The sequence below is a fragment of the Mustela nivalis genome (genome assembly GCF_964662115.1).
Source record: "Mustela nivalis genome assembly, chromosome: X".
Taxonomy (NCBI): Eukaryota; Metazoa; Chordata; class Mammalia; order Carnivora; family Mustelidae; genus Mustela; species Mustela nivalis.
The window spans coordinates 102133750-102161231 of NC_139040.1; the positions used below are offsets into that span (position 1 = coordinate 102133750).

Sequence of the window (27482 nt, forward strand, 5' to 3'; positions counted from 1 at the left end):
TAGATGGCATTAGAAAAAAAAAGTCCTAGGAAACCCTGTCATAAAAGAAATTTTGTTTAGGCTGGTATTTCCCAGTTACTTAAAGCACAGAACTTAGTTTTTCTTTTTTTCCCTCATATCATACTTTTTTCTATCTCTTGAAATTAGTATTTCACTCTACACACATAGGTAAATGCTGGTCTAGAATAAGATAATCTGGGGCACCTGGCTGGCTCAGACGTCAAGTATCTGTCTTCAGATCAGGTCATGATCCCAGGGTCCTGGGATCGAGCCCCTCGTCAGGTTCCTTGCTTGGCAGGAGGCCTGCTTCTCCCTCTCCCACTCCCCTTGCTTGTGTTCCCTCTCTCCCTGTGTCTCCCTCTGTCAAATAAATGAAAGAAATCTAACAACAAAAAAAAAAAGATAATCTTTATAGTTCTCAAGTATTCACCAAGGAAATGTTCCATATAGAGGTGGAAAGAATTTTAAGGTTATAAATGCTTTATATGGCATATGATATGAGATTATGCCTACAGGTAATTTTTACAGTATGACCAGTGTACCCCAAAGTCTCTAAAAATGTCCATAGCAATATAAGAAACAGAGCACCCATTTTGGTTGTATCCTTAATGTTTATATTCCCCAAATCATCAAGAATACCCCTAATACTAATACCACATAAGAACACCAGAACAAACAAGAAGTTTCTAGAGAAAGCTTCCCCTTTCTCTAATTAAAGAAAATAATTTGGAGATTTTATTATATAGAGCAGCAGGGAGTACATATTGAACTGTCAACCCACCACATAGGCAGGGTATACACTGTTTATTGAAAAAACAAGTCACAGAAGACACTAGAGAAATCAATACAGAATGCAGGAGAACACCAGATTAAATTTGAAAATGATGTGAAGGCAATTATAACAATATGAATTATAATTAAGAAAGTACTTTCAGAATCTCTTTTTTTGAAATTAGAAAATTTAAAATTGGAACACACAATGTTGGTCTGTGTTGCATAGAAATTACATTATATATAATTACTAACTGGATTACTTATTTATTTAAATTTGAAACTATATTAAAAAGCACTTGCTGAAAAATAAAGAACTAGGAATCCAAAAACAAAACAAAACAAAACCAAGAAAGTCATTTCGATATATGAGCAGTTCAAAATTAATAAACAAAGATAAAAGGTTTGTAAACTAATGCAATAAGGCTGTTAACTTTGGTAAAAGAAACAATTTCCATAATTCCTATACACAACTCCATGTTTAAAGTAGGCAATTCCCTGGCATTTTATTTTTATTTATGTATTTATTTTGCACCTTTTGTCCCCTTTCACCCATTATTTGGATTATTTAAATAAAAGTACGGGTACTGGAAGCTTTATGTTTTTGTCATGCAAAAAATGAACTTTATTGACACTTATAAACACTATGCTTGAAAATAAATGGTCATGGAGTAGCAGATTATTGTAAAGATGTTCTCAAATTTGTCTACAGGTTTAATGTAATTGCAATCAAACTTTTTTTGGGACTTCTTTGAAACTTGACAAAAAGTCATTCTAAATTCTTTCTATAAGGATAAATAGGTGATAAAAGGAAACAAATTATTTATGTTTTTAATTCATTTTCTTAAAAGATTGACTTATTTATTTGAGAGAGAGAGTGCACACTAGCGAGAAGAGTAGAGGAAGAGGAAAAGAATCTCAAGCAGACTCCATGCGGAGTGCATGATGCAGGGCTCACATTCACAACCCTGAGATCGTGAATGGAGCTGAAACTGAAAGTTGAATTCTTCACTGACTGAACCACCCAGGCAACCTGGAAATAAATTATTTAAGAGATCATGAAGGATGCCTGGGTGGCTCAGTTGGTTAAGCAACTGCCTTCGACTCAGGTCATGATCCTGGAGTCACAGGATCGAGTCCCACATGGGGCTCTCAGCTCCACCGGAGTCTGCTTCTCCCTTTGACCTTCTCCCCTCTCATGCTTCCTCTCACTCTCTCTCTCTCAAATAAATAAATAAAATCTTGGGGGAAAAAAGATCCTGAAAAGAAAGAAACAGAATAAGAAAACATTAAAAAAAAAAAGAAGAAGAAGAAAACATAAAATTATAGGATTTTAACTCCATGGCACTAGAACAAGACCTGAAACAAAACAGGATAAATATAACCTGAATACAGGCTGCAAAATTAAGTAGCTACAAGATGATTATTATTATCAAATGAAAAGCTGGGAAACTTGCTAATTAAATGAGGGGGATCAAATTAGATTACAATTACATAGCAAAAAAGCAAACCTAGGTGAATTAAAGGAGTAAGTAAAAAAGCTGCCTATTTACATGTAACTCCTTCCCCATTACAAAGAAGAAGAAAAAGAAAATGCAGGTGTATTTTTTATGGATTTCACAATGTGGAGAGACTGAAAATGCAGAACCAATGGAAAAAAATTTTTAAAAAGAAAATGTCTCATATGGTAAGTAAATGTCTCAATAGGTAAGTGAAATTAAAATATAAGCAGACATGTAAATAAATAATACAAATATAATAAGGTTGTTATTTGGCATTCAGATGGTTTCCAACTTTTTGCTATTATAAACAGTGCAGTATTTTGATTCTTCAAATGATCTCAGCAGAGGGGCACCTGGGTGGCTCAGACAGTCAAGTGCTGAACTCTTGGTTTTTGGCTCAGGTTGTCATCTCAGGGTCATGAGACAGAGCCCCTTGTTGGGCTCTGTTCTCAGCGTAGTCTTCTTTTTTTTTTTTTTTTTTTTTTTTAAAGATTTTATTTATTTGACAGAGAGAAATTACAAGTATACTGAGAGGCAGGCAGAGAGAGAGAGAGAGAAGGAAGCAGGCTCCCTGCTGAGCAGAAAGCCCGATGCGGGACTCGATCCCAGGACCCTGAGATCATGACCTGAGCCGAAGGCAGCGGCTTAACCCACTGAGCCACCCAGGCGCCCCTCAGCGTAGTCTTCTTAAGACTGTCTCTCCCTCTCCCTCTGTCCACCACCCCATAAAATAAAAAAATAAATCTTTAAAAAAATGATCTCAGCAAAATTGCAACTACTGGGTCTAAAGGGTGATAGTTTCTAAGTTTCTTTACATGCATTACACAAAGTGCTTTTCAGAAGGTATGTTGTGATTTACATTCCCCAAAGCAGTACTTGTTCAAATTTCATCATGGTTTTGAGGAATACAAAAACAAAGATAAAAAAGGAAAAAAAAATTCCGTGGCTATCATTTAGATCAACATCTACTTGAATATTAGTGACTGTGAACATATTCTTAATCATTCTTTGACCATCTGCACTTACTCTTCTGTGAACTGCTGCTTACACTCTTTTTAATGTGTTTCGAAAAAAATGAAAACTAAGACTTTGAAGTCATACACAAGGAGGTTTAGCTTTACCATTTAGCAACTGTCAAGATTTTATGTAAGTTAATTTTTCTGAATTGCAATCTCCTTGGTTCAGTAAGAGTAATAATAACACCTACACTATGGAGTTGTAGCAAATGAAATAAAATAATGAGATTTAGAATGCTGATATATATAGATAGCATAATAAATAGAAAAAAGTCATGAATCCATTTGTATTGGGATGCTAGTAGTGGTTGCCAATTCCAGTTAGTATTTTTGTATTACATTAAGATAATTCATATTTTAGCACATTTTTCCATAACCATTATGATTAATTTAATGTAAAAATATTATTTTAAACATATTAATATTTTTTGAGCTTTAGATTTTCAAGCAACTTCATTATTTCTTAGGCCTTAGATTTCCTCCTATTCATCAATATGCAGGTAGGATGACTAATACACAGTAAAAATAGATGTACACCCTCTAATAAATTTTCAGGGAACCATTAGCTTTGTAAAGATACAATTATTTTTCATGCCTATCAATAACTTTAGTGTATTATTTTTTAGCATATTTATTTTTAATTTTCCAAAATTGTCCATGACTTACACATTTAAGTATATATATATTTTTTATTAATTTTTTATTTTTTATAAACATATATTTTTATCCCCAGGGGTACAGGTCTGTGAATCACCAGGTTTACATTTAAAAGATTTTATTTTTAAGTAATATCTGCACCCAGTGTGGGGCTCAAACTCACAAATGGGAGATCAAGAGTCGTACATTCTACTGACTGAGCCAGCCAGGCACCCATCACACACTGAGCTATTAAGTGGGTGAAATGACTTTCGAACATTCAAAATCTCAAAGAAAAAATATTTTACAAGTTGCACTTATAAGCTATGGAATGAAAAACAGTGAAAAAAATATATATATAATGAACATATATAAAGATTATACTATCCATGTTTTTCTATCAACTTACTAAAATTTGTATCCAAGTATTTAGAAGTGTAATTGTTATTAAACATGTATTAAGACAACAGACATATAATGTCATCATCTCTGAAATATAAAAGCATACAGAATGACAGAATATAAAGCTGAAATCCATACCTTGTGTGTGACTCAAACCGGTAAACTTGAAGGCAGAAGTCTCATGAAAGAAGCTATCCCAGTAATGGTCAATGATGAGATGCCTGGGTTTTTCCTTACCTAATAAAAATATAAGAGATATTATTTCTCAATGTCACATTCAAGAGGAAAAATAGGGGTGGAGATTGAGAGAGAATCAAAACTCTCTTCTAACAGGAAATTTCTCAGATGATTATTTTTCAAAGTACATATTAAGATGAGATTTAAATGCCATTTTTGAAGAACATATGCAGCATTATAAAGGTTTTCTCTATAATATGAAAAATATTATAAAATCAACTCATACATTCTTAGAACTTAATGTGAACTACTCAAATAACAGGTATTACTGAGAGCCTGTTTGAGCCCACTGTTTAAAAATGGATCCCAGTAGTTAATATTTACATATGTTTAAATGTATATGCACTGACAATAATTTAAACCAATAAATACAAAATCAATTACCCAAAATGGCTACATAACATGTACTTGCTTTTAGTGCTACTATGTATAAAACACAAAAATATCTGTCAGCAAAGACATTTATAATTTTAAGTACATTGAACTAAATATCAGCTGACACGGTCTTTGGAAATGAATGGGAGTGCATGTTACAACCCTTATGAAGGGATTTTTGTAACATATGGTAAAATTTAATATATATTTACTCTTTTGCCTATGAATACTGCTTGTAGAAATACACATTAAATATACACCTCAAACATGAAACAATATACATGCAAGGGCATTATTTGTATAGCAATATGCATTGGGGCATTATTTATGTAGAAAATTATTAGAAATGGGGCGCCTCGGTGGTTCAGTGTATTAAGCCTCTGCCTTCAGCTCAGGTCATGATCTCAGGGTCCTGGGATCAAGTCCCACATGGGGCTATCTGCTCAGCGGGAAGCCTGCTTCCTCCTCTCTCTCTGCCTGCCTCCCTGCCTACTTGTGATCTCTCTCTCTGTCAAATAAATTTAAAAAAAAAGAAAGTTATTAGAAATAATGAGAAGGTCCATGTATTGGTGACTAGTTGTATATAAACAGTAATGTAGCAAAAACTGAGGTACTAACAAGTCATAAAAATCAATGGGAAAGGGGTCCATTAACTATTTTAACTGGGATTCCAGATGTATACATATTGTTAGGTGAAATTAAAAAAGTGCAAAAGAAATGACATAGTATTGACTTTGCATGAGATAGAGGGTGACATGGGACTAGTACGTATATATGCACTTAGTTATACACGCTCATTTTTGCAAAACCAAACACAGTATGGACAAATCAGAATCAAATGAAGATAAAAATGGTTGAGAATGCGGTAGATGGTATAGGACTAGGAATGAAATTTCTTTCAGTAGAACTTTTTATATAGCTTTGAGTTGTGAACAATACATGTTTCACAAATTCGAAAATACAGTAGAATTTAAGAAGTCTCAAAAAGCAACCCTGTGGGGCGCCTGGGTGGCTCAGTGTGTTAAGGCCTCTGCCTTTGGCTCGGGTCATGGTCTCAGGGTCCTGGGATTAAGCCCCATGTTGGGCTCTCAACTCAGCGGGAGCCTGCTTCCCTTCCTCTCTCTCTGCCTGCTTCTCTGCCTACTTGTGATCTCTGTCAAATAAATAAAAATCTTTAAAAAAAAAAAAAGCAACCCTGAAAACTGAATTTAAGTAAAAAAATCATGAATCCATCTTTGTATGAATTGACAAAAAACTACATGGAATAAAGGATTAATCAAAGAATATTTTAGCCATATTTCTCTGACTACTAAACTGTAGTACAATATATTTTTGGTGGAAAAAGTAATTATAAAGAGAGCTTTAACTCTATTTAGTAAGTTTCTATTCCTTTTTCTTTTTTTCCCTTTTCTTTTTTTGTAGTAGTAAGAATATAGTAATTTTGACAACACTAGCCAAAATATTGACTATGATAGAGCAAATGAACTACACTGTTGTGTTGAGAACCAGGTTTCTCATGTGGAAGAAGGGAGAGAGAGTGAGGTAAATTGAGGAAGAACCAGGGACATCCCACCTACTGCCCATTTCTTGGATACTAAATACCTTGTCCTTATAATGCAAACTTCCGAAAAGTGTCTAATTCTAGCTTTAAAATTAGTTAAGTGTTGAAACTAGAACATCTTGTGCCAGAAATAACAAAATGTTCAAAAACTGATAGAAACAATTTAAAGGACCTAGGGATTAACTTGCAAAGGATCCTGCTGGCCAAACTGGGAGGTATCCAAAAGAATAATAACTAAAAATGGGGCTCCTGGGTGCTCAGTGGGTTAAGCCTCTGCCTTCAGCTCAGGTCATGGTCTCAGGGTCCTGGGATCGAGCCCCGCATCGGGCTCTGCTCGGCTGGGAGCCTGATTCCCCCTCTCTTTCTGCCTGCCTCTCTGTCTACTTGTAATCTCTCTGTCAAATAAATAAAATGTTTTTTTAAAAAGAATAATAACTGGGGTGCCTGGGTGACCCAGTGGGTTAAAGCCTCTGCCTTCGGCTCAGGTCATGATCCCAGGGTCCTGGGATCGAGCCCCACATCAGGTTCTCTGCTCAGCAGGAAGCCTGCTTCCTCCTCTCTCTCTGCCTCCTCTCTGCCTACTTGTGATCTCTGTCTGTCAAATAAATAAATAAAATCTTTTAAAAAAAGAATAATAACTACTACTAATAATTAAAAAAAAAAAAAACAACAACCTAAGAAGACAAAGTAGATCCACTCCTCCTAGGCTCTCCATCTTACAACTAAAACTTGTCAGACGTGACATAACAGACAAGTCTGGGGAGACTTTGAGTGCATGGGAAGAAAAAAGGTAACTTGAGGAACAGCATGGTGGTGAGTTCCTGGTTTCTTTTTTTTCCTTTTCTTTTCTTTCTTTCTTTCTTTCTTTTTTTTTTTTTTTTTTTTTAAAGGAGGCTATGCAGGGCTTGGATTCATGACCCTGAGATAAAGACCTGAGCTGAGATCAAGAGTTGGATGTTTAACCGAACAAGCCATCCAGGTGCCCCAAGTTCCTGGTTTCTATATTGCCTGGTACATACACTAGACAAGACACTGCAGAACCGTTGAACCCAGATCAGCTAAGATGGGTAGACAAAAAAAGAAAAAAAAAAAGAGGAGGGAAGCTGATCTTCTAGCTCCTGCTCATAGGCACAGGCAGCACTCTGATTCTCTTACTGGGTAGCACACTGAGAGAAAGGGGAGCCTGGGTAGAGTTTATCTAAACAAATGAATGAATGCATGGATGGATGAACAAAAATGGTTTGACAATATTCTGTCCACAAGAAACTTCTTCAAATTTAGGGACATTGGCAGTTTGAAAGAAAAAAGATAGAAAAAGATGTATCCTGCAAATGTTAATTAAATAGGAATGGTTATGGTAATATCATATAAAGTAAATTTCAGAGAAAATTAAATTACTTGAGACAAAGAGAGGCATTGCATAATATAAAATACTGATACATGAGGGAGATATATAATCCTAACATGTTTATAACAGATAACAGAGCCTTAGCTTACATGAAGCAAAAATTGATAGAGCTGAAAAAAGAAATAAACAAATGCACCATTATAGCTGGGTGCTTTAACATCCCTCTCTCAGCAACTGACAGAACCACTAGTCAGAAAATCAGCAAGGATTCAGAGGACTCAAATAACAAAATTAATTGACAGAATTTAAATGACATATGTAGAACATTCCATAAAACAACAGCAGAATACGTATTTGTTTCAAGCTCCTATGGGACATACACTAAGACAGACCATATCCTGAGTCATAAAACAAACTTCAACAAATTGAAAATAAGCTAAATCATACAGATTATGTTCTTTTGACTGGAGGAAATCAATAATGGAAAGAAAAATGGAGGCGGGAAAAAAAGAGGGTCTTACTCTGCCCTTTTCTAGTCTGCTCTGGCACCACTCTGAATGTCTTCTCAAAACCAATAAAAATGTGTTGTAATTCAAAAACTCAGTAAACAAGTTCAACAGTCCTCAACACAAGAGGAAAAGGGCAAAGCAGTAAGAGATTTTTTTTTTTCCTATTGATATAAGAGCTATGGGTTTGTACAAACATAAGCTTTAGGGAGTGTTGTTGTTGTTTTTAATGTATTTATTTACTTGAGACAGAGAGAAGGAGAGAGAGAGAGAGAGAGAATGGGGCAGAGAGAGAAAATCCAAACAGATATTGCGCCACGCATGGAGCCTGATGAGGGGCTCGATTTCATGACCCTGAGATCATGACCTGAGCCAAAATCAAGATTCGGATGCTTAACTGACTATTATCTGGTGCATTCCCCAGTGTGTTAGAAGATGCAGAAGCAAAAAAACCACTAAGGTGGTTTTGTGGGGTTTTTTTGTTTTTTGCTTTTTTTTGTTTTTTGATTGCTCTTAAAAGCCATAAGGTCCTATTGGAGATCTGGATACAGAGAAATCCAGAGAAGAAAGAGATAGGTTTCAAGAACAATTCTGTTAACATTTGTTGTTTTTGTTTTCCCAGACTCCAGGAAATTACTTAGAAATGAAATGGTAACGACATTGTTTTAAACAAAGAAATCAAGCAGCCTCCCCTGAATAAAGTGTGGGCCATCAGACAAGACATGTTCAGTAGCCAAAGAATCACAAAATCACTAGTTAAAACCAAATTTAGAGATTACCTGGTGCATTTCCCAGTGTGTTAGAAGATGCAGAAGCAAAAAAAAAAAAAAAAAAGTTCTTTGCCCAAGGTCACACAGCTTATGTCATTTGAATTTAGATCCCCATATGCTTTTATACATTAAATATTCTGTGAATAAATGTGATGTGATGTGATGGGGATTTGAAAATAATAAAAGCTGAGCTGTAAAAGCAAAAAAAAAAAATCCATGAAGTTGTACCCACACTTAAAAATCAAAGGGGGAGGTGGAGGTAAGCAGAGGAAAAAGATTTTTTCCCTTAATACAAGAATCTCCAGCTAATAAAAAAAACAGCAAGGATGATAGATGTGACTGATACTAGTAGGGATACTAAAATGTTTCAACAACAGAAAGGTTGTAAGGGAAGGGGTTATTGGCATTGCTTCAAATTATTACCCTCCCAATTATTTATTAGCTATAAGGGGGAAAGATGACCATTACAATATACAAATCTGGCAGACACAACCTTAACCAAGTGGTTACACTTAGTCCCAATGATGGGACTTTGTGATGTATTGTAATAAGGACACAGTAAGTGATCTTCTTCCCAAAATGTTAGTCAGAATTGAGTAATGAAGAAACAAAGACAAAATAAAAGTATATCAATGCAATGTAATATTACAAAGCTGTTATATTTAGGTAGTTCTATATGTCCTAACATGGAATAATCTCTAAATTATGTAATATGAAATTATGAAACAGAACTTTTTGTACAAAAAAGGGAAGAAATCCACAATGTACAATATTCTATAAAACAACTGGCCTGGACTCTTCAAAATGCCAATATTATAAGAGATAGAACAAGGTGGGAGGAAATTTTTAGCTAAAGGGAAACTTAAGAGATCTGGTAGTGCGCAACTGTAGCCCCAGCTACTTGGGAAACTGAGGCATGAGAATTGCTTGAGCCCAGGAGTTCTGGGCTGTAGTGTGGTATGCCAATCAGGTGTGCACACTAAGTTCGGCATCAATATGGTGATGTCCCAGGAGCAGGAGACCACCAGGTTGCCCCAGGAGGAGTGAACCAGCCCAGGTCAGGAATGGAGCAGATCAAAACTCCCGTGCTGATAACCAAATGCAATGCACAGCTCTTAATCAGGTCCCAGATTGGAAAAAAGATAAAATTTTTCAGTTATAAGGAACATTTTTGAGACAACTGGAGAAATTTTACTGTGGAGTATATATTAAATATTAATATATCTGTATTAAATCTATGTGTATGATATGGCTTTGGCTTTGTAGTTATGCCAGAGAAAGTCCTTTCTCTAAGGCCATAGATGCCTTAGAGATGAAATTATGTATCTATAGGTAGACAGAGATGGGGTATAAAGCAAATTCCTCCCTAAATTAACAATTGACAAAGCAGAGGAATGTATATGAAAGCTATAGAACTTTTCATTGTACTGTGTTCTTCTATAGTTATGAAATTTTCCAAAATAAAAAGTTGTGTCTTAAAAAAAAAAAGTTGTATCTTGGGACAAAATTGAAGACCAAATGGCAAAAAAATAAAGTTAAAAATACAGTCCTATAGCTTTAATGAAAGCACATTTTATTATCTTTATAATGGATTTGTTCAAACCACACTGAGATACCACGTTACACAAGTTAGAATGGCCAAAATCAACAGGACAGGAAACAACAAGTGTTGAAGAGGATGTGGAGAAAGGGGAACCCTCTTACACTGTTGGTGGGAATGCAAGATGGTGCAGCCACGTTGGAAAACAGTGTAGAGATTCCTTAAGAAATTAAAAATAGAGCTACCCTAGACCCTACAATTGCACTACTGGGTATTTACCCCAAAGATACAGATGTAGTGAAAAGAAGGGCCATCTGTACCCCAGTGTTCATAGCAGCAATGGCTACAGTCGCCAAACTGTGGAAAGAACCAAGATGCCCTTCAACGGACAAATAGATAAAGAAGAGATGGTCCATATATACAATGGAGTATTATGCCTCCATCAGAAAGGATGAATACCCAAGTTTTGTATCAACATGCACAGGATTGGAAGAGATTATGCTGAGTGAAATAAATCAAGCAGAGAGAGTCAATTATCATACGGTTTCACTTACTTGTGGAACATAAGGAATAACATGGAAGACAACAGGAGAAGGAAAGGAAAAATGAATTGGGGGAAATCAGAGGGAGAGATGAAGCTTGAGACTGTGGACTCTGAGAAACAAACAGAGTTTTGGAAGGGAGAGCGTAGGGGGTTGGGTGAGCCTGGGGGTGGGTATCAAGGAGGGCATGTATTGCATGAAGCACTGGGTGTGGTGCATAAACAATGAATCTTGAAATATTGAAACAATAAAATAAAATTAAGATATTAAAAAAAAGAAAAAGAAAAAAGAAAATGGAATTTGTGTAAAAGGAACTATTGGGGCATTAAAAAAACATAAATTGTACTTAATTCTCTATGAAAAGGAAATAAGCTCTGACATTAAGTATATGAGATGATAATGCTACATGTATATATTTCATAAGTAAATATATGCATATTGAAGTGTATTTGAGAAATATTTATTAATTGAGGTATATGATTTTAAAATATATTTTGAGACCTTTGTGTAAAGAGCAATGCTTCTGAAAGTATAGTCTTGTAACAATCTACACTGGAATAAATTATGCTGGTAGGGTCTTACCCCAGACATAATGAATCAGAATAACCTAGTGTGGACCTGGGAATATAAATTTGGTAAGTTCCCAATTATTAGTTACTGACTTTTAAGATCTACTAAACAAGAAAAAAGGAGTTCTAAATATCAAGTCTCCTAAAAAGTGTCTAAAGTAAAAAAACAAAAAATTAATTATAAGCAAGTTGAATCTCATATTACTTTTCTGCTAAGCAGCTACAACAATAATTTTGTATCTAACTTTCCATACAAAAAAACCATTAGTTATTTGCTACAAGCAAATCAAACTAAAACAATCCAATTAAACCAAGGTATGAAGAGATTGTTGCATATCTGACACTCCAACTGCCCACCAATCTCAAGTTTCCCAATAATATTTATTTATTGATTGAAATACTTAGTACATTTTCTTAATTAGGGAGAGAATTTGAGAGTGTGGGAGTTTTTCTTATACCTATTTCTCTCTCTTTTTATGTATACATAAAGCTATGCATACTCTGATTGGAAATATACAATGATCACTACATATTGAACATAAATATGTATTCAACTCTGGAGGTACGTTAGATAAGAGGGCTCCAGGGACAAGATTTTCATAAACTAATTCTAACATGTCAAATCAAATGCACTAGACATTGCCTCTCCCCATCCTGTAAGTATCATTAACAGGTCATAACTATGCTACATTGTGTGCTTTATTCCTTTACTGCTGGTGAACATGATGGTCATAATTAACCTTGAGTCAACAACAACTCAACACAGTACTTTGTTTACATCAATCAACCTTCAAAAATGGAAGCTGAAATTTGTAAAACTAATATGATAATTGGTAGGTACACTTTTATCCCTATGTTATTTTGTTTTATACTTCAATAAAACTATTAATGTCTGGAAAAGAATCCACTTACACTTATACATTTGAATCAAATCACTAATACTGCATTTAAATTTGAATTCAGCAGAGAGAGTGAATAATCTCAAGACTATAGCTATTTTAGTACAAAATAAATGAAAACTGTTACTTCACATGCATTAGTTAGTGCTTCATTCATATATGTAACTTTTAGGTATAAAACCCATAGTGAGATTTCACAAACAGAATATCACATGAGATCAGAACACAATGTATACATGTATGTGTGTATGTATATTGCAGATACAGTCATTTTGAAATGTGTGTATGACAGTTTTCAGCATAAAACAGAATGTCAATACACATAATAGTGACTAAAGATTAAATTCCTGCTCTACCAACAAATATGCCAACTTTGAAACACTCATTTAGTTAAGAATAAAGCTATGAGTTAATGTAACCTCCGCCATTACTGAGCACAGATTAGCAGGTTTGGACTGTGGGTAGATGAGCAAGGGCACACACATATATATAATGGAGATGTGTCCTTAAGTTCCTAAATTCATCAGGTCCTAATTTCGAACATTTTGACTCAGATCAGTTCCTGGATATCTTTCCTTTTTTCATCTTTATTTCTGGCTAAGTAGAGTAGAAAATTTGAGAGCAGGGATTCGGGGGGACAGCATAATTACTGAAAAGAGAGGACTGTGGGAACTGAGTCCATTGATAGCAGTCACTGAACAAGGGTACATGTCCAGGCTGAACAAGGAGGTCAAGACAAGAAATCCAAGCATGTGTTGAGGAGGCAGAGCCAGGGTTTGATGGCAGAGTCAAAAAAGAAAGGAGGGACCTGAAGAGCTGAGAAAATGCAAAAGGAATGGGAGTCAGAGGTATTTCCTGAGGTCCTTTGATTGGAGAAAGGGAGGTCTCTTTCCCTGAGATCTTAGGGCAGGAAGCAAGCAGAGAAGCAAGCACCATTCTTTAGAGCCTTATCGGTATGGGGATTTATAAGCACCATCTGTAAGCAAACAAGTTAGAATGTCAGTTAGGTGGCCCTGGAGAAGACAGATGGATGTGATGAGTTCAAGACAATGTTCCATCACTAACTCACTCTATGGCTTTGAGAAAATTCTAAGCCTCAGATTCCACATCTGAGAAGCCTCTCAGAGTTTTTTTTTTTTTTAAAGATTTGAGTATAGTCACATTTACAGAATTCAAACGTGGTACCAAGTGAGTGTACAACGAACGCAAGTTTCCCAGGCTATCTGAAGGTTTTGTGTAGCATCCTGCTCCTCATGGGACTCATTAATGGTCTCCTTTGAAGAAGTCTTGACCATTCTCTGAGCATTTAGGCCATCTCCTCTCTAGTCATCTACCTCTTTTATCATTTAAAGGTGGCATGAATTAAGATATGAACAGACCCTTGAAATACAATCTTTTCAATACTTTGCCTTGTGTAATGTTCAACTGAAAAAACTAAGAGACAACATACAATAGAATTAATGAATTTAATTAAATAGAATTAAAAGATCCTTGAAAATGTCAAAGGGCAACATTTCTGAGATAAGTGATTAAAATAGAAACAGCTATATATCAGCAAAAGAAAAGACATTAGAGAACTGGCAATATAAAAGTTTGAGAATGAGTCTGCAATTCTAAAAATGTTGCCTTCTTGGAAAAAATAGCACATTTTGAAAGCTATCTTTTCATATATATCTTATATATCCATCTGTCTATCGAAAGAAAAATCAGGAATGCAGGATCTGAAATACTGTGAGACCTCTCTCACTGAGCAACCACCAGCTTGGCGCTGTATTATGAAGTCTTGCTATCAACCTCCCTAAGGGAATTCTGTGAATTGTGTAGTATCTACAGAAACACCGACATCTTTTGAAAGATAGCAAGGGATTGTATATCATGAAGTAATTTTAAGACATTTGTAAATATTTAAATAAGAAGCTATTAATTTTGTACCTTTTAAAATAAGTATATTTGGCATACGGGTTGAATTTTTTTGTCTTTTGTTAGTCACGCTTCCTTATGGCCCTTCAACAATTCAGGCCAAATGTTGAGGCCCACTCACCAAGGAATACGAATGCAAGAAGAGAAGAACATGGTAGCTAGAAAAAACTGAACCCACAAAAGAAAGAGGGAGGAGGTTATGACAGAGAAAAAGAGAAACTTCATTATCAAGAAAAGGAAAAGAGAAATATTTTCATAAAGGAAAAGGAGAAAGTGAAGGAAAAGAAGATAACAGAGGTTGTTGTCTTCTTTCTCCTCAGGTTGAAGGCAGGGGGAGAACCTGAGGGTCTGAACTTTTACTCAAGAGAGAAGGAGTTTACTTAAAAGAGACTGTTTTAAAATATGAAAGACTAATAAATCTTTCATTGTCAAGCTTACTGTTTTTTCCTGTTACATAGCAAGAGCATTTTAGACCAATTAAAGAAAATCAAGAAGCCACAAATTACTTCATAATTTATTTCTAATGTTAATAATCTCAATCCAATATGTTTTTATAACATTCTCATAGTTAAGGAGTGATCTGGCTGCAATTGCCTTGAAAATTCTATTCCTTGAACAGATCAATTTATCAGCCTTGTGTGCTGTTCCCATACCAGAAATTCTGAGCCCTGGAAGTGGTACAAACTTCACAAACACATATTTTCTTGGTGCCTCTCTAAATTTGTGGTTTCCAATCCCAACCAAATACAATATGTTTCATATTTTTATTCTGTCAGCTCCATCCTCCATTCCCTCCAACAATTATTTCAAACCACTGGGCCACTCATCAAATCTCTTACTCTATCCCCTTTTCCCAGCAGATAAAAACACAAGCAAAAATGCACTTAATTCCCAAGTGCCTCTGAGACCTAACAATTTATCTACAGTCACATTTGTTTTATCCTATCTCTACCTGTCCAGAGGGAGAAATGTCCCTCCTTCACCTGAAGCCTGAGCTTAGTCCTCCCAGAGCCTTATCCATCAGTTAAGCCCCAACTCCTTTACAGCTTTAACTTCCGCTCAACCCTGGCTGCTTCTTTCTGACTCTACATATGCTCACATCTTTTCCATATTAAAATGCTGACTTCCTTGAGTCTACAATCAACTTTTAGTAAATACTGGCATGTCTCTCATCACCACCGAAGTTTTCACAAGGGAATTATACAATAGATGACATTATATTCTTAATTTTTACTTAATTATTTCATACTAAGAGCAGGAGGAGACGATTAGGAAAGATGAAAATATCAACAGGTAAATGACAGCGTTCGGTATCAGCATTAATCAAAAAAACAGTCATTTGCAATCATGATAAAATACGATTTTGCCTCCATCAGATGATGAAGATTATGGAGAATGGTACTGGTCAGAGTTTATAGGCAGAAGTACGGTCTGTAATATACTCTTGAGAGCAGCACAAATTGCAATAGTGTAACCATCCTGGAGAGCAAGTTGGTTATTTATATCAAAAACCTTAACATGCATGCATTTCTTCTGGCCCAACAATTGAGCTATATACAATGAATTGTGGTGGTAGTAGTAGTAGTAGTTTTAGTAGATGTAGTAATAACATTTGAAAGGATAAAATTAGTAATGTCTAATATTAGATTTAAAATGTGTTTCAGAAAACTTGTAATGATTTTCAGACTTTCGTTATTTGGTCTTTTAATAAAAAGTGATCAGAAACCCCACATAATCTAATTTAAAAACATGTATCTTCAATATTACATGAAAAAAAAAACCCCAAGTTTTCTACAACTGAAATTTAATCCAAATATGTTATTTATGAAGAGGGTGCATCCACTGTGGATAACAGTATGAATGTTAATCATAAAGCTAAAATTAGAAGTACCCTAATATCCAGTAATCACACGACTGGGTGTTTACCACAAAAATACAAAAATACTGGGATGCCTGGGTGGCTCAGTTGGTTAAGCCACTGCCTTTGGCTTAGGTCATGATCCCAGGATCCTGGGATCGAGTCCCCTGTCGGGATCCTTGCTCAGTGGGGAGCCTGCTTCTCTCTCTGCCTCTGCCTGCTACTTTGCCCGCTTGTGCTAGCACTCTCTTTCTCCCTCTGATTAAATAAATAAATAAATAAAATCTTTAAAAAATATACAAAAACACAAATTCAAAGGGATACACGTGCACCCCTATGTTTATATGATGATGATACTGGGTGATGTATGAAATTATTAAATTCCTATATTGTACACCTGAAACTAATACAACACTGTATGTTAGCTGTAAGAGAATTAAAACTTAAAAAAAAAGAACCAGAATACTAGAATCCCTAAAAACTTTGAAGGAATAAGCATTGGCATGTTTGGGTCATGTCATAAGAATCTTACAAATCTACTACCTTACATATTTGGCTTTACAGATAAATTGGAAGAACTTGACTTGGTACATAGATTTCTAATTTCTGATTCTAGCTCCACCATTTATAAGTTGTGATTTCAGCCAAGATATTTCATCTCTCATACCTTGTTTTCTCTTTTATAAAGTAATGCTATTGAAATAGCTAATGGATCTCTAAATTGTCCATTACCCCTAATATGGTTGGATTTTGTGAGAAAATAAGTTTGACTGATTACAAAATAACATATGTAAAATATATTTTTAAAAATCCAACTTACTTGTTAGTATAATATTGACCAAAACATCTTCTTTGGTGGGATTTTGGAAAGGTATAACAATAGATGAATGAAGACGGAGGTATGTAGTTACTTTTTCTACGTCTATAGGCTGAGGGAACAGTCCTACTCCAGAGAGGTAGAATATCCATTCTTTAAACTGTTTAAAGATAAACATGCATGACATATATATCCTAATTACATACATTTTATTTGCAACACTTAATAAATGTAATATGCATAAAAACCTTGGTAGATAAGAAATATTGCAGGGTGCCTGGGTGGCTCAGTCAGTTGACTCTTGATTTCAGCTCAGGTTGTGAACTCAGGGTCTTCAGATGGAGTCCCATGTTGGGCTCCACTCAGTGGAGAGTTTGCTTCTCTCTTTCTCTTTGCCCCTCCCCCCTGCTCATGTGCTTTCTAAAATAAATAAATGAATCTTTATATTAAAAAAAAACTTTGTTGTTAATATTTAATCTGCATCATTATATATTTTTTCTTTTCCAAATTCCTTTTGATTTTATTGAATATTCAATGTATTTCTGCACTAAAAAAAGAGGGCAAAAGATTATTAATACTCAACTATGGAACACCTTTCTATGCATAAGAGGTTACTTATAGCAATATCAAAGAGAAATCCTAATGTAAACCTTGTATTTATTCTCAGGGTTTTTTAAAAAAAATCTTTGGTGAGTGCTGTGAAGTGTGTAAACCTGGTGATTCACAGACCTGTACCCCTGGGGATAAAAATATATGTTTATAAAAAATAAAAAATTTAAAAAAAAATCAGTTTGTCTAGCAAACTGGAAAGTAAACACTGCATGAAGTTTCCAAAATCCTAGAGTGATTTTCAAATGAAATGCAGATGGTTATCACATGAAGGATGAGATGGTGAGGCACAGATTGAAGTCCCATTAAAAGGAAGTATGCAGGGGTGCCTGGGTGGCTCAGTGGGTTAAAGCCTCTGCCTTCAGCTCAGGTCATGATCTCAGGGTCCTGGGATTGAGTCCTGCATCAGGCTCTGCTCAGCGGGGAGCCTGCTTCCCTCTCTCTCTCTGCCTGCTTCTCTGCCTACTTGTAATCTCTCTCTGTGTCAAATAAATAAATAAATAAAATCTTAAAAAAAAAAAAAAGGAAGCATGCATACCTGCACGCCACAGTATTTATCCCTACTGCCTAGGGCAGTGTATGTTCTGTTATGACATGACAAGGAAGAATGGCTCAAAAATTACATGAAGGAGATTGCATGTAGCTGTTGTTCTTATCTGGGTTTCATAAACCTGCTGAACAGTGTGAAAATGTTTCCTTTGTGTTCATTTAGAATAAAAGTCCTGAGAGCACAACAGACTGTGATTCTGTTCTGCACTGAAAACTTTGCTAACGTTCCAGATGAATAAAGAGGTCACAAAATGAAAACCAACAAACAATAACCTAGTTTATAATTTCTTAAACTACATAGATGTGTCCAAGCCTCCAATAAAAAGGGAAACATTTAAGACTGTTTTAAACTAGGACAGTTGGTGACAGTAAACCCATAAAATGCTGTCTCTGCATAGGAAGGATTAAAGGTAAATTTTATCTGTACGTATCTTCAAATGCCTGCACTTCTTTTAGTTAGAGATTCTACTAGCAGAATACAAGTGCAATATATTTTCACTTACAATGTCCTGTCTCCACACAATAGAATGACCAGAATCAAGCAACAGGGTTCAATTATATTCACAACTTTTTTTTACATTAATTACTTATTTTGGCTACTTAATAAAAATCAATCCTGGATGACAGCCATGAAGTTACTTTAAGCCACTGGGAATGAGCTGAACTACAAAAACAAGAAGGCCATGTTTTCAGGTTTCACCAAGTGGCCTGGAATATTGGAGCTTCTAAATTAAACCACATCCCACTATTATTGAACACTAGTATCCAACAACTGCCCTGGCATTGCTTAAATTATCCCTGGGTTCAGAGAGGGGAATTTAAAAAAGTATCCAAACAATCATGTGCATTAAAAAAAAAATAATAATGTTTTCGCCCATATTTATCTCAAACTTTTTTGAAAGAAGACACAGCACAACCTTTAAATATCCGATTCCAGGGTGCCTGGGTATCTCAGTCAGTTAAGCCTCCAACTCTTGACTTCAGCTCAGGTCATGATCTCAGTGCTGTGAGGACCCCAGTGGAGCCCCATAGTGGGCTCCGCACTCAGTGAGGAGTCTGCTTGAGATTCTCTCAGTCTCCCTCTGTCCCCACCCCTGCTTGCATGCTCTCTCTCTCTCTCTAAAATATATAAATAAATGTTTTAAAAAATATTTCTGCCTTATTAAAAGTATTTTTGTGGAAGAAATAATCTCTACTATACTTTCCTTCTTCTGTATGAAAAAGATCATTGTTTTTATTTTTAATATTTATGAGAATCAAGCATACTTCCAGAACATTGCTTCAGTTTATGTAAAAGTCAGTCATCATGTAAGAAATTTAATAGCCTCAGATTTTTTCTTCTGAAGGCAAATTACACATTTTCTTGGAAAGGAGGATATTCCAGTCACCCACAGGTCTCGTACTGACATGGGGTCCCCTATATTATATTTGATTCCATTGCCTCTCAGGTGGCATGTTTTGTAAGCTCATTGGTGTCCTGTAGGATTTAAAGCACATATCTCCATTTACATTCCTCCTCATAACACTTGAAGAAATAAAAAGTAATAATAATTGTCAAAAGTTATGTAAAATTTTCATCGGGGGTAAGAGAGTTATAATAGTCTGTAGGTAGCTGCAAAAAACAGTCAAGAAGACAGGCTGAAGTCACATGTCCTGGGTTCAGGTCCAAGTTAAACCTCTTACTAGCTGCCCTGACCTTAATTTCCTTGTGTCCGTTTCCTGATTCATAAAATGAATTGATAGTTTTACCACAGGACTGTGGTGAGAATGAGTTGATAAAATTCTTAGAATGGCATGTAGCAAGTTTAGAGATGCTTAAAAAATTATTAATTATTATTATTTTTGTTTTTTGTTTATTTTTAAAAAGTTATTTATTTGACAGAGAGCGTGTGTGAACAGGATGAGGGGCAGAGGGAGAGAATCTCAAGCAGACTCTGTGCAGAGTGTGGAGCCCAATGTGGGGCCTGGTCTTAGGACCCTGAGATCATGACCTGAGCCAAAACCAAGAGTTAGATGCTTAACTGAGTCATCAGTTGCCCCTTAACTATTATTTCTTTTAAAAAAATGTTTATAGCAGCAATGTCCACAATAGCCAAACTATGGAAAGAACCTAGATGTCCATCAACAGATGACTGGATCAAGAAGATGTGGTATATATACACAATGGAATACTATGCAGCCATCAAAAGAAATGAAATCTTGCCATTTGCAACAACATGGATGGAACTAGAGCATATCATGCTTAGCGAAATAAGTCAAGCAGAGAAAGACAACTATCATATGATCTCCCTGATATGAGGAAGTGGTGATGCAACATGGAGGCTTAAGTGGGTAGGAGAAGAATAAATGAAACAAGATGGGATTGGGAGGGAGACAAACCATAAGTGACTCTTAATCTCACAAAACAAACTGAGGGTTGCTGGGGGGAGGGGGTTTGGGAGAAGGGGGTGGGATTATGGACATTGGGGAGGGTATGTGCTTTGGTGAGTGCTGTGAAGTGTGTAAACCTGGTGATTCACAGACCTGTACCCCTGGGGATAAAAATATATGTTTATAAAAAATAAAAAATTAAAAAAAAAAAATAAAATACAGTGTTAAAAAAATTATTATTAATCAGTAACACTGTACAGATGAAATACTATGAAAGAATAATACAGTATTTGTAAGATCACATTTTCTACAGTTTCATATTTAAGTTCATGAAAATATGAATAAACATTAAGTCAGGAAATTAACATAAATGCTAACAAAATGGCATTTCCATTAAAATCTGGTTGTATGTTCACCTTCACTCAAGTAATCTAAGGATTTAAAAATGCCTTCTTTAGATGCCTCCACATGCACAATGTATACTGCATTTCCAAAAGTTGATTTAATTAATAATTTACAATGAACTTGTTTTGCTTACAAAATACGTCAAGTGAATGAATTAGACTTATTTATTGATTCTGAAATTTAATGAACTTGACTTGGTCCAAGAATAGTCTATTATACCTGAGTACAGCAGAAGGTGATAGAAACTTGATGACCAGTTCTTCCAAGAGCCGAAGGAAAAAAGTGAACTGATACCTCTTTAATGGAGTAAGGAGAGACGGTCAGCTATGTAAATTCAGAGAGAAAAAAAAATCAATGCTTTTGTTTGAGCCAGGATCTTTGCATGCTAGGTATATGGCAGGTTGATTTTCGTGTGATTAGTGTGTTGCCTTGTATGTGCTACCCATTCTTAGTATGTCTGCTTGGTGAAGACTGGTATAATGGCCACAGTAAACAGTGTTTAGTAGTGTTTACCCCATGTTCTTCCTCCAGGCAATGACCACATGGAGTTACTCGCTTTATAAAAGGAAATCAGGATGAATCTTTAGAGCTGAGTAAGAACCCCATATAAGCTGAGTAAGAACCCCAAGTAATAGAAATAAGCACGTTTTTTAAAGAACCTATAGCTTATAAATCCCAAGATACACGTGAAACCACCGAGAACCTAACTTTTAGCCCTGATGATGTCAAAAGAGATGAACTGATTGTAAGCATAGATGTAAGGAAGGTTTCTTTTTCTTTTTTAAGATTTTATTTATTTATTTGACAGACAGAGATCACAAGTAGGCACAGAGGCAAGCAGAGAAAGAGAAGGGCAAGCAGGCTCCCCGCTGAGCCGAGAGCCCAATGCAGGGCTCGATCCCAGGACCCTGAGACCATGACCCAAGCCAAAGAAAGAGGCTTAACCCACTGAGCCACCCAGGCGCCCCAGGAAGGTTTCTTTAGTATACATTGAAGTGTTCCTTTTTGTCTGATCACACACACACTCAAGGTGTGACCTGTTAGAATAACTTGAGTCTGAGCAGTATTAAAATGGGTTACCTTTCTAGAGATTATGAAAGAAGCCAGCAACTCCATCAAAATGCTATACTGCGAATAATATAATCAGCTCTAACAGAATGATAAAATGAGGGGCACCTGGATGGCTCAGTAGGTTAAAGCCTCTGCCTTCAGGTCATGATCCCAGGGTGCTGGGATGGAGCCCCACATCGGGCTCTCTGCTCAGTGGGGAGCCTGCTTCCTCCTCTCTCTCTACCTGCCTCTCTGCCTACTTGTGATCTCTGTCTGTCAAATAAATAAATAAAATCTTTTTTAAAAAAAGAATGATAAAATGAAAAGGCATATGTCTTAAAAGTTAATTTTTTTCACTACTGTATTTTTCACAATAACTTTTGAAAATATAAAACTGCAATACAGTAGTGTCATTCGAATCCTTGTAGAATGTAGCACTTAGTGTTTAATAATAATGCTCTGATAATGACCATGGAATACAAACACAATTTATTGTTATAACAGTCACCTCCTTACTCTCTATATATATGTGTGTGGTTATTCTATAGCAAATATTTTTATCTCAGGCTGGCTCTCTCTCTGAGAGCTAATCACTTAAGTTTATGTATAAATAAGGAGTACAAATTAATTTTAATATCAACCTTAGCAAAAAAAGTTGTATTTCATATATTCTTTCAATTTAGCAAATATGAAAAAAGTTCTCTATATAGATAGTTAGATATAAATAAATCATCTGCTTCATTAAAAAAACTACATACTACTACATTAACTTGGATTTTAATTCTAGTTCCACCACTTACTAACCATGTGGTTTAAGTATTTTAGCTTCTCTGGCCTCAAATTCCTCTTCCCTAAATATATGTATGTCAGAAGCATATGGTGCAGATTGAGGTAGTGTATATAACTGAACAGTAACTCAATAAAATTCCTTTATTTTCACCTAAAATTCACTGAAAAATCCTACGGTTTCAAGGAAAGGAAGATAAACACTATTGGTTGCAATTTATCTGTAGCAAATGTACTGGTTTAGTGTAATGGCATATAAATACTATGTTAAATATAGGACCTGTTGGAAACTTGCAAACATTTAATTACAAGCAAGTGTCATCATAATAGCCAATTCCAATATGTGAGTTTACACTGGATCTTAGCTGAAGAGAGGAAGATTATCGGAACAGCTGAATAAAGTTAAATTTGGACGAATACTAGATGATGTGGGAGATTAATTATGCTATTATGAAATATAATCTGAAGTACTTAGTGTTGAAATAGCATGATGCCTATAACTCACCTTCAGACTGAACAGTAAGAAATGTAAGAGAAAGAAAACAAATGTAGCAAATCATGAACATAAGAACCAAGGTAGAAGGTGTAAGTTTGTGCACTATACTATTCTTTCAACTTCTGCATCTGTTTGAAATTTTCCATAGTATATAGTTGATGGGAAGCACATTTTTTATATCATTATTTTCCTTGATAATCAGCCTATGCTTACTTATTGAAGGATTTATGAGTAAACATCAATATTTTAGAATCCTTACCTATGTAAACATGAACACTATACAACAAAGCCAAGAATAAAATTATACATGTATGTGTGTATACATATATAAATTATATAAGTATGAGTGTGTGTATATATATATAGTCTTTCCATTTATTATCATTATCACTAATGTGTGCTCCTATTTGTTCTCTAATATATAATAGTATTTTTCTCATCTATAAATTTATTTTTGAGTTGTTTTCCAATATTCAAGTTAAATGCATACTCAGAGCTCAAAAGTATGTATGACAAATGTATAAAGGAATGAATGAACAAGAAACCATGGTTAAAATGTTAAAGCAGAGTCCATATTCTTCATTATGTAATATAAGATGATACCTGAAATATACCACATTTGTTTTCTCTTAGACAACAGTTCATATTCTTCTGTAAAAGTGGTGATATAAAGAATATAAAAACACCACTTTCTATTGAGGTATTTCAGGTATTTATAAACCATATCCTGACCACCATACTCTGTTTAATTTATGGAAAATACAGTGTTAAGTAATACAAGCACGTGTGTACATTTTAGTATAGTTATTCTAAGATAACCTATATATGCAATTTTAGCAATATAATAATTAGTGATACCTAATCTGACATATCATGGCAGTTAAGAACTAATTTCATATCATGATATGGCAACCACTCATTGATAAGAGATAGGTATTAAGATACAAATGAAATCACGCTGTAGATTTCTTAATCACTAAGTAGCAAATAGTAAAAGCCTTTATTTAAATATTATATCTAACACAGTTTCATGATTTACTGTGAGATCCTCCGAAGAAAAAAATCTATCAAAATTATCATTTTGGGGGCGCCTGGGTGGCTCAGTGGGTTAAAGCCTCTGCCTTTGGCTCAGGTCATGATATCAGGGTCCTGGGATCGAGCCCCACATTGGGCTCTGTGCTCCACAAGGAGACTGCTTCCTCCTCTCCCTCTGCCTGCCTCTCTGTATACTTCTGATCTCTGTCAAATGGGTGGATGGAATATTTAAAAAAAAAATTATCATTTTGAAGTTTACCTGAAAACATGGTTTTGGTATTCATTGGGCATATTTGGTATCATATGCTTGGAAATAAAGCTATTGATGCTAAACCTTCAGATCTTGTTTTGTTACTTGTGGGAGGAGATAAGTGATTGGGCTCATTGACTGGTACTAGTCTCTGCTAGGGGACCAAGGAGTGAGAAATGGGGGAGAGAAAGGAGAGAGGGTCAGAGCTGTTCACATTGTTTGGAAGTGGAGGACAGGTGATGGGCAGGAACTCAAGTGCTGGAAGGAACTAGCCTCTCAGAACCCTGGAAACATAGAAAAATTGCTGAGTCAGTATCATACTACTGGAAAATGGTTTCCAAATGTGATTACTAAAATGGTCAGCAATAAAGCACAGCCAGTTTACTGAGAGTCCAGTGATAATGAGTATGACACTGGCATATAGAATTTTAAAAATTTATATGAACACAATATTGGCTTTTTTGATAAATTAAAATGGGGGTAAATATGTATGTATATAAATTCTATTTTTAAATTTGAAGCATTTGAAACCTTATTAATAAATCAAATGATAATACCCCACAGTGTACTCCAAAATCAGTATTGAAAAATGCTCTAATAGTGGCAGGTTACTTGGATTTCCAAATATACTTACTGATGATCTGTTAACATCCAAGACAAAATTTTCAGGATTACTGTTTGTTGCTTGCAATTCTAAGGTCTCATGTGTAGGATTAACTAAAGGAATGATCTGAGTGGCATGCCTGGAAAGAACAATGAAGTAAGTAAACTTGTTCATAAACTTGTTCAATGATAATTTTATAAATTTGATGACTATCATGGGTTGAACTGCATACCCAAAAAATATATATTTAAGTTCTAACTCCCAATATTTCAGAATGTGACCTTATTTGGAAAGAGGGTCAGTGTAGATATAACTTGCTAAGATGTGATCATACTGGAATAGAGTGGCTCTTAATCCGTTATGACTGGTGTTCTTATAAGATAATGTGAAGACACATGACAAGATGACCATATGGCAATGGAGGAGGAGACTGAAAAGATGCACCTCTAAATCAAGGAATACCAAGGATTGCTGGTAAGCACTAGAAGCCACAAGAGGAAAGGAAGGATTCTCCCTTATTGGTTTCAGAGGGAGCATGGTCCTGCTGAAACCCTGACTTCAAATTTCTAGCCTCTGGAACTGTTAGACAATATGTTTAATCCACCCAGTGTGTGATATTTGTTATGACAGATCTAGGAAACTAATACAATGACTTGTATGAGTTTCAAAATAAGAATAATCATGTATGCACTAATGGTACTTTGCTAAATTAGTCCTTGATTTTCTACTTCTGAGACCAAATGTTATTCCACACTGTTTTTGGAGAAATATTTACTCACTATTTTGTAACTATTAAACTCAAGCAAAAAGGTTAACATAGTCTAAAAATAATAATAATGAGTTTAATAACTTAAATTCATATGTTCTGTCCATTACATTGAAAAGATCCAAACCAATGATGAGTAAATACAGAAAAAAAAATATGGCTGGTATTTATTTTCAGAGCAAAGACTAATCAAGAGGATTCGTAATTCTTACTTTACCACCATTTCTAATACCTTTTGATGTATAGCATGAAAACTGTTATCCTACAGAAATGCAGTGTAAAACCACACTGAGATACCACCTCACACCTGTTAGGATGGTGTCATTTAAAAAAAAAATAAGTGTTGGCAAGGATGTGGAGAAAATGGAACACTGGTACCCCACTGATGGAAATATAAATTGGAACAGCTACTTTGGCAAACAATAGTAGGGTTCCTCAAAAAAATTTAAAAAGTAGTACTATAGGTGGAGGACAAGATGGCAGGGAAGTAGGAGGAGGCGCCTTTTAAACATGTACCCTAAAGTGAGTTGATTGCTTACCAAAGAACTGCAATCACCCATGAAATCAGCCTGAGATCAAAATTATACACGTCTGGATCTCTACAGGGGCAGAAGACACCAGTGGGCAGGTAAAGCGGAGTGGGAACGCCGGACCGATATCGGAAGAGAAACAAAAGGGGGCGGGAGCCACCAGAGGTGACCGGTTGGAAAGTAATACCCCAATCTGAGAGTGTCCTGCATCTGGGGACCAGCATTAACTTGGAGACTGGCTGAAAGCACTCCAAAAGAGCACAGGATCGCAGGGGGCGGGGAATTGTGGGAATTGGGGCAGCTAGGGACAGGGGCTTAAGTCCCTGGTCCCAGGACAGCCACCTCTGGCGCTGAGCCAGAGAGAGTGCGGCAGAGAAACCAGGTCTTGGTCCCTAAGCCGCCAGAGCACCCTAGAACGCGTGGGTTCTGGCTCCTGTGGGGGGATGGCAGAACGCGCGAGCCCTGCTACAAAGTCTGAGATACGGGCGTCCCTCATCCTCCCCTGAGAGAGGTACAAAGGCCCAGCCACTGCTCTTTGACCCGCGCCATTGTTTCAGAGCCTAAAACGTGCGCCCTAATCTCTCCCCTGACAGAGGTACGCAAAAGCCCAGCCCGGTGCTTTTGGACCTGCGCCCCGTTCTCAGTGCCTGAGACGTGTGCGCGACCCACAGCCTCCCCTGAAAGAGGTGCGCGCAAGCTGGGTGCTCTTACACCCAGAAAGACCAGGCGCGCCCAGCCGGGGCCAGCGGGAAAATCTCAGTGT

The 27482-nt window shown here is 35.9% G+C and overlaps 1 protein-coding gene across 1 annotated transcript in view; it reads right to left on the minus strand.

The window, feature by feature from the left end:
• Positions 1-27482, minus strand: part of CFAP47 (cilia and flagella associated protein 47) — a 525406-nt gene that overhangs the window by 96144 nt on the left and 401780 nt on the right. Inside the window, exons 54-57 of the mRNA XM_082717915.1 lie at positions 25454-25562; positions 21422-21526; positions 17273-17429; positions 4466-4564 (exon numbers count right to left, since the gene is read on the minus strand). Coding sequence (XP_082574041.1) covers positions 4466-4564; positions 17273-17429; positions 21422-21526; positions 25454-25562 — 470 coding nt within the window. The remainder of the gene's footprint in view (positions 1-4465; positions 4565-17272; positions 17430-21421; positions 21527-25453; positions 25563-27482) is intronic.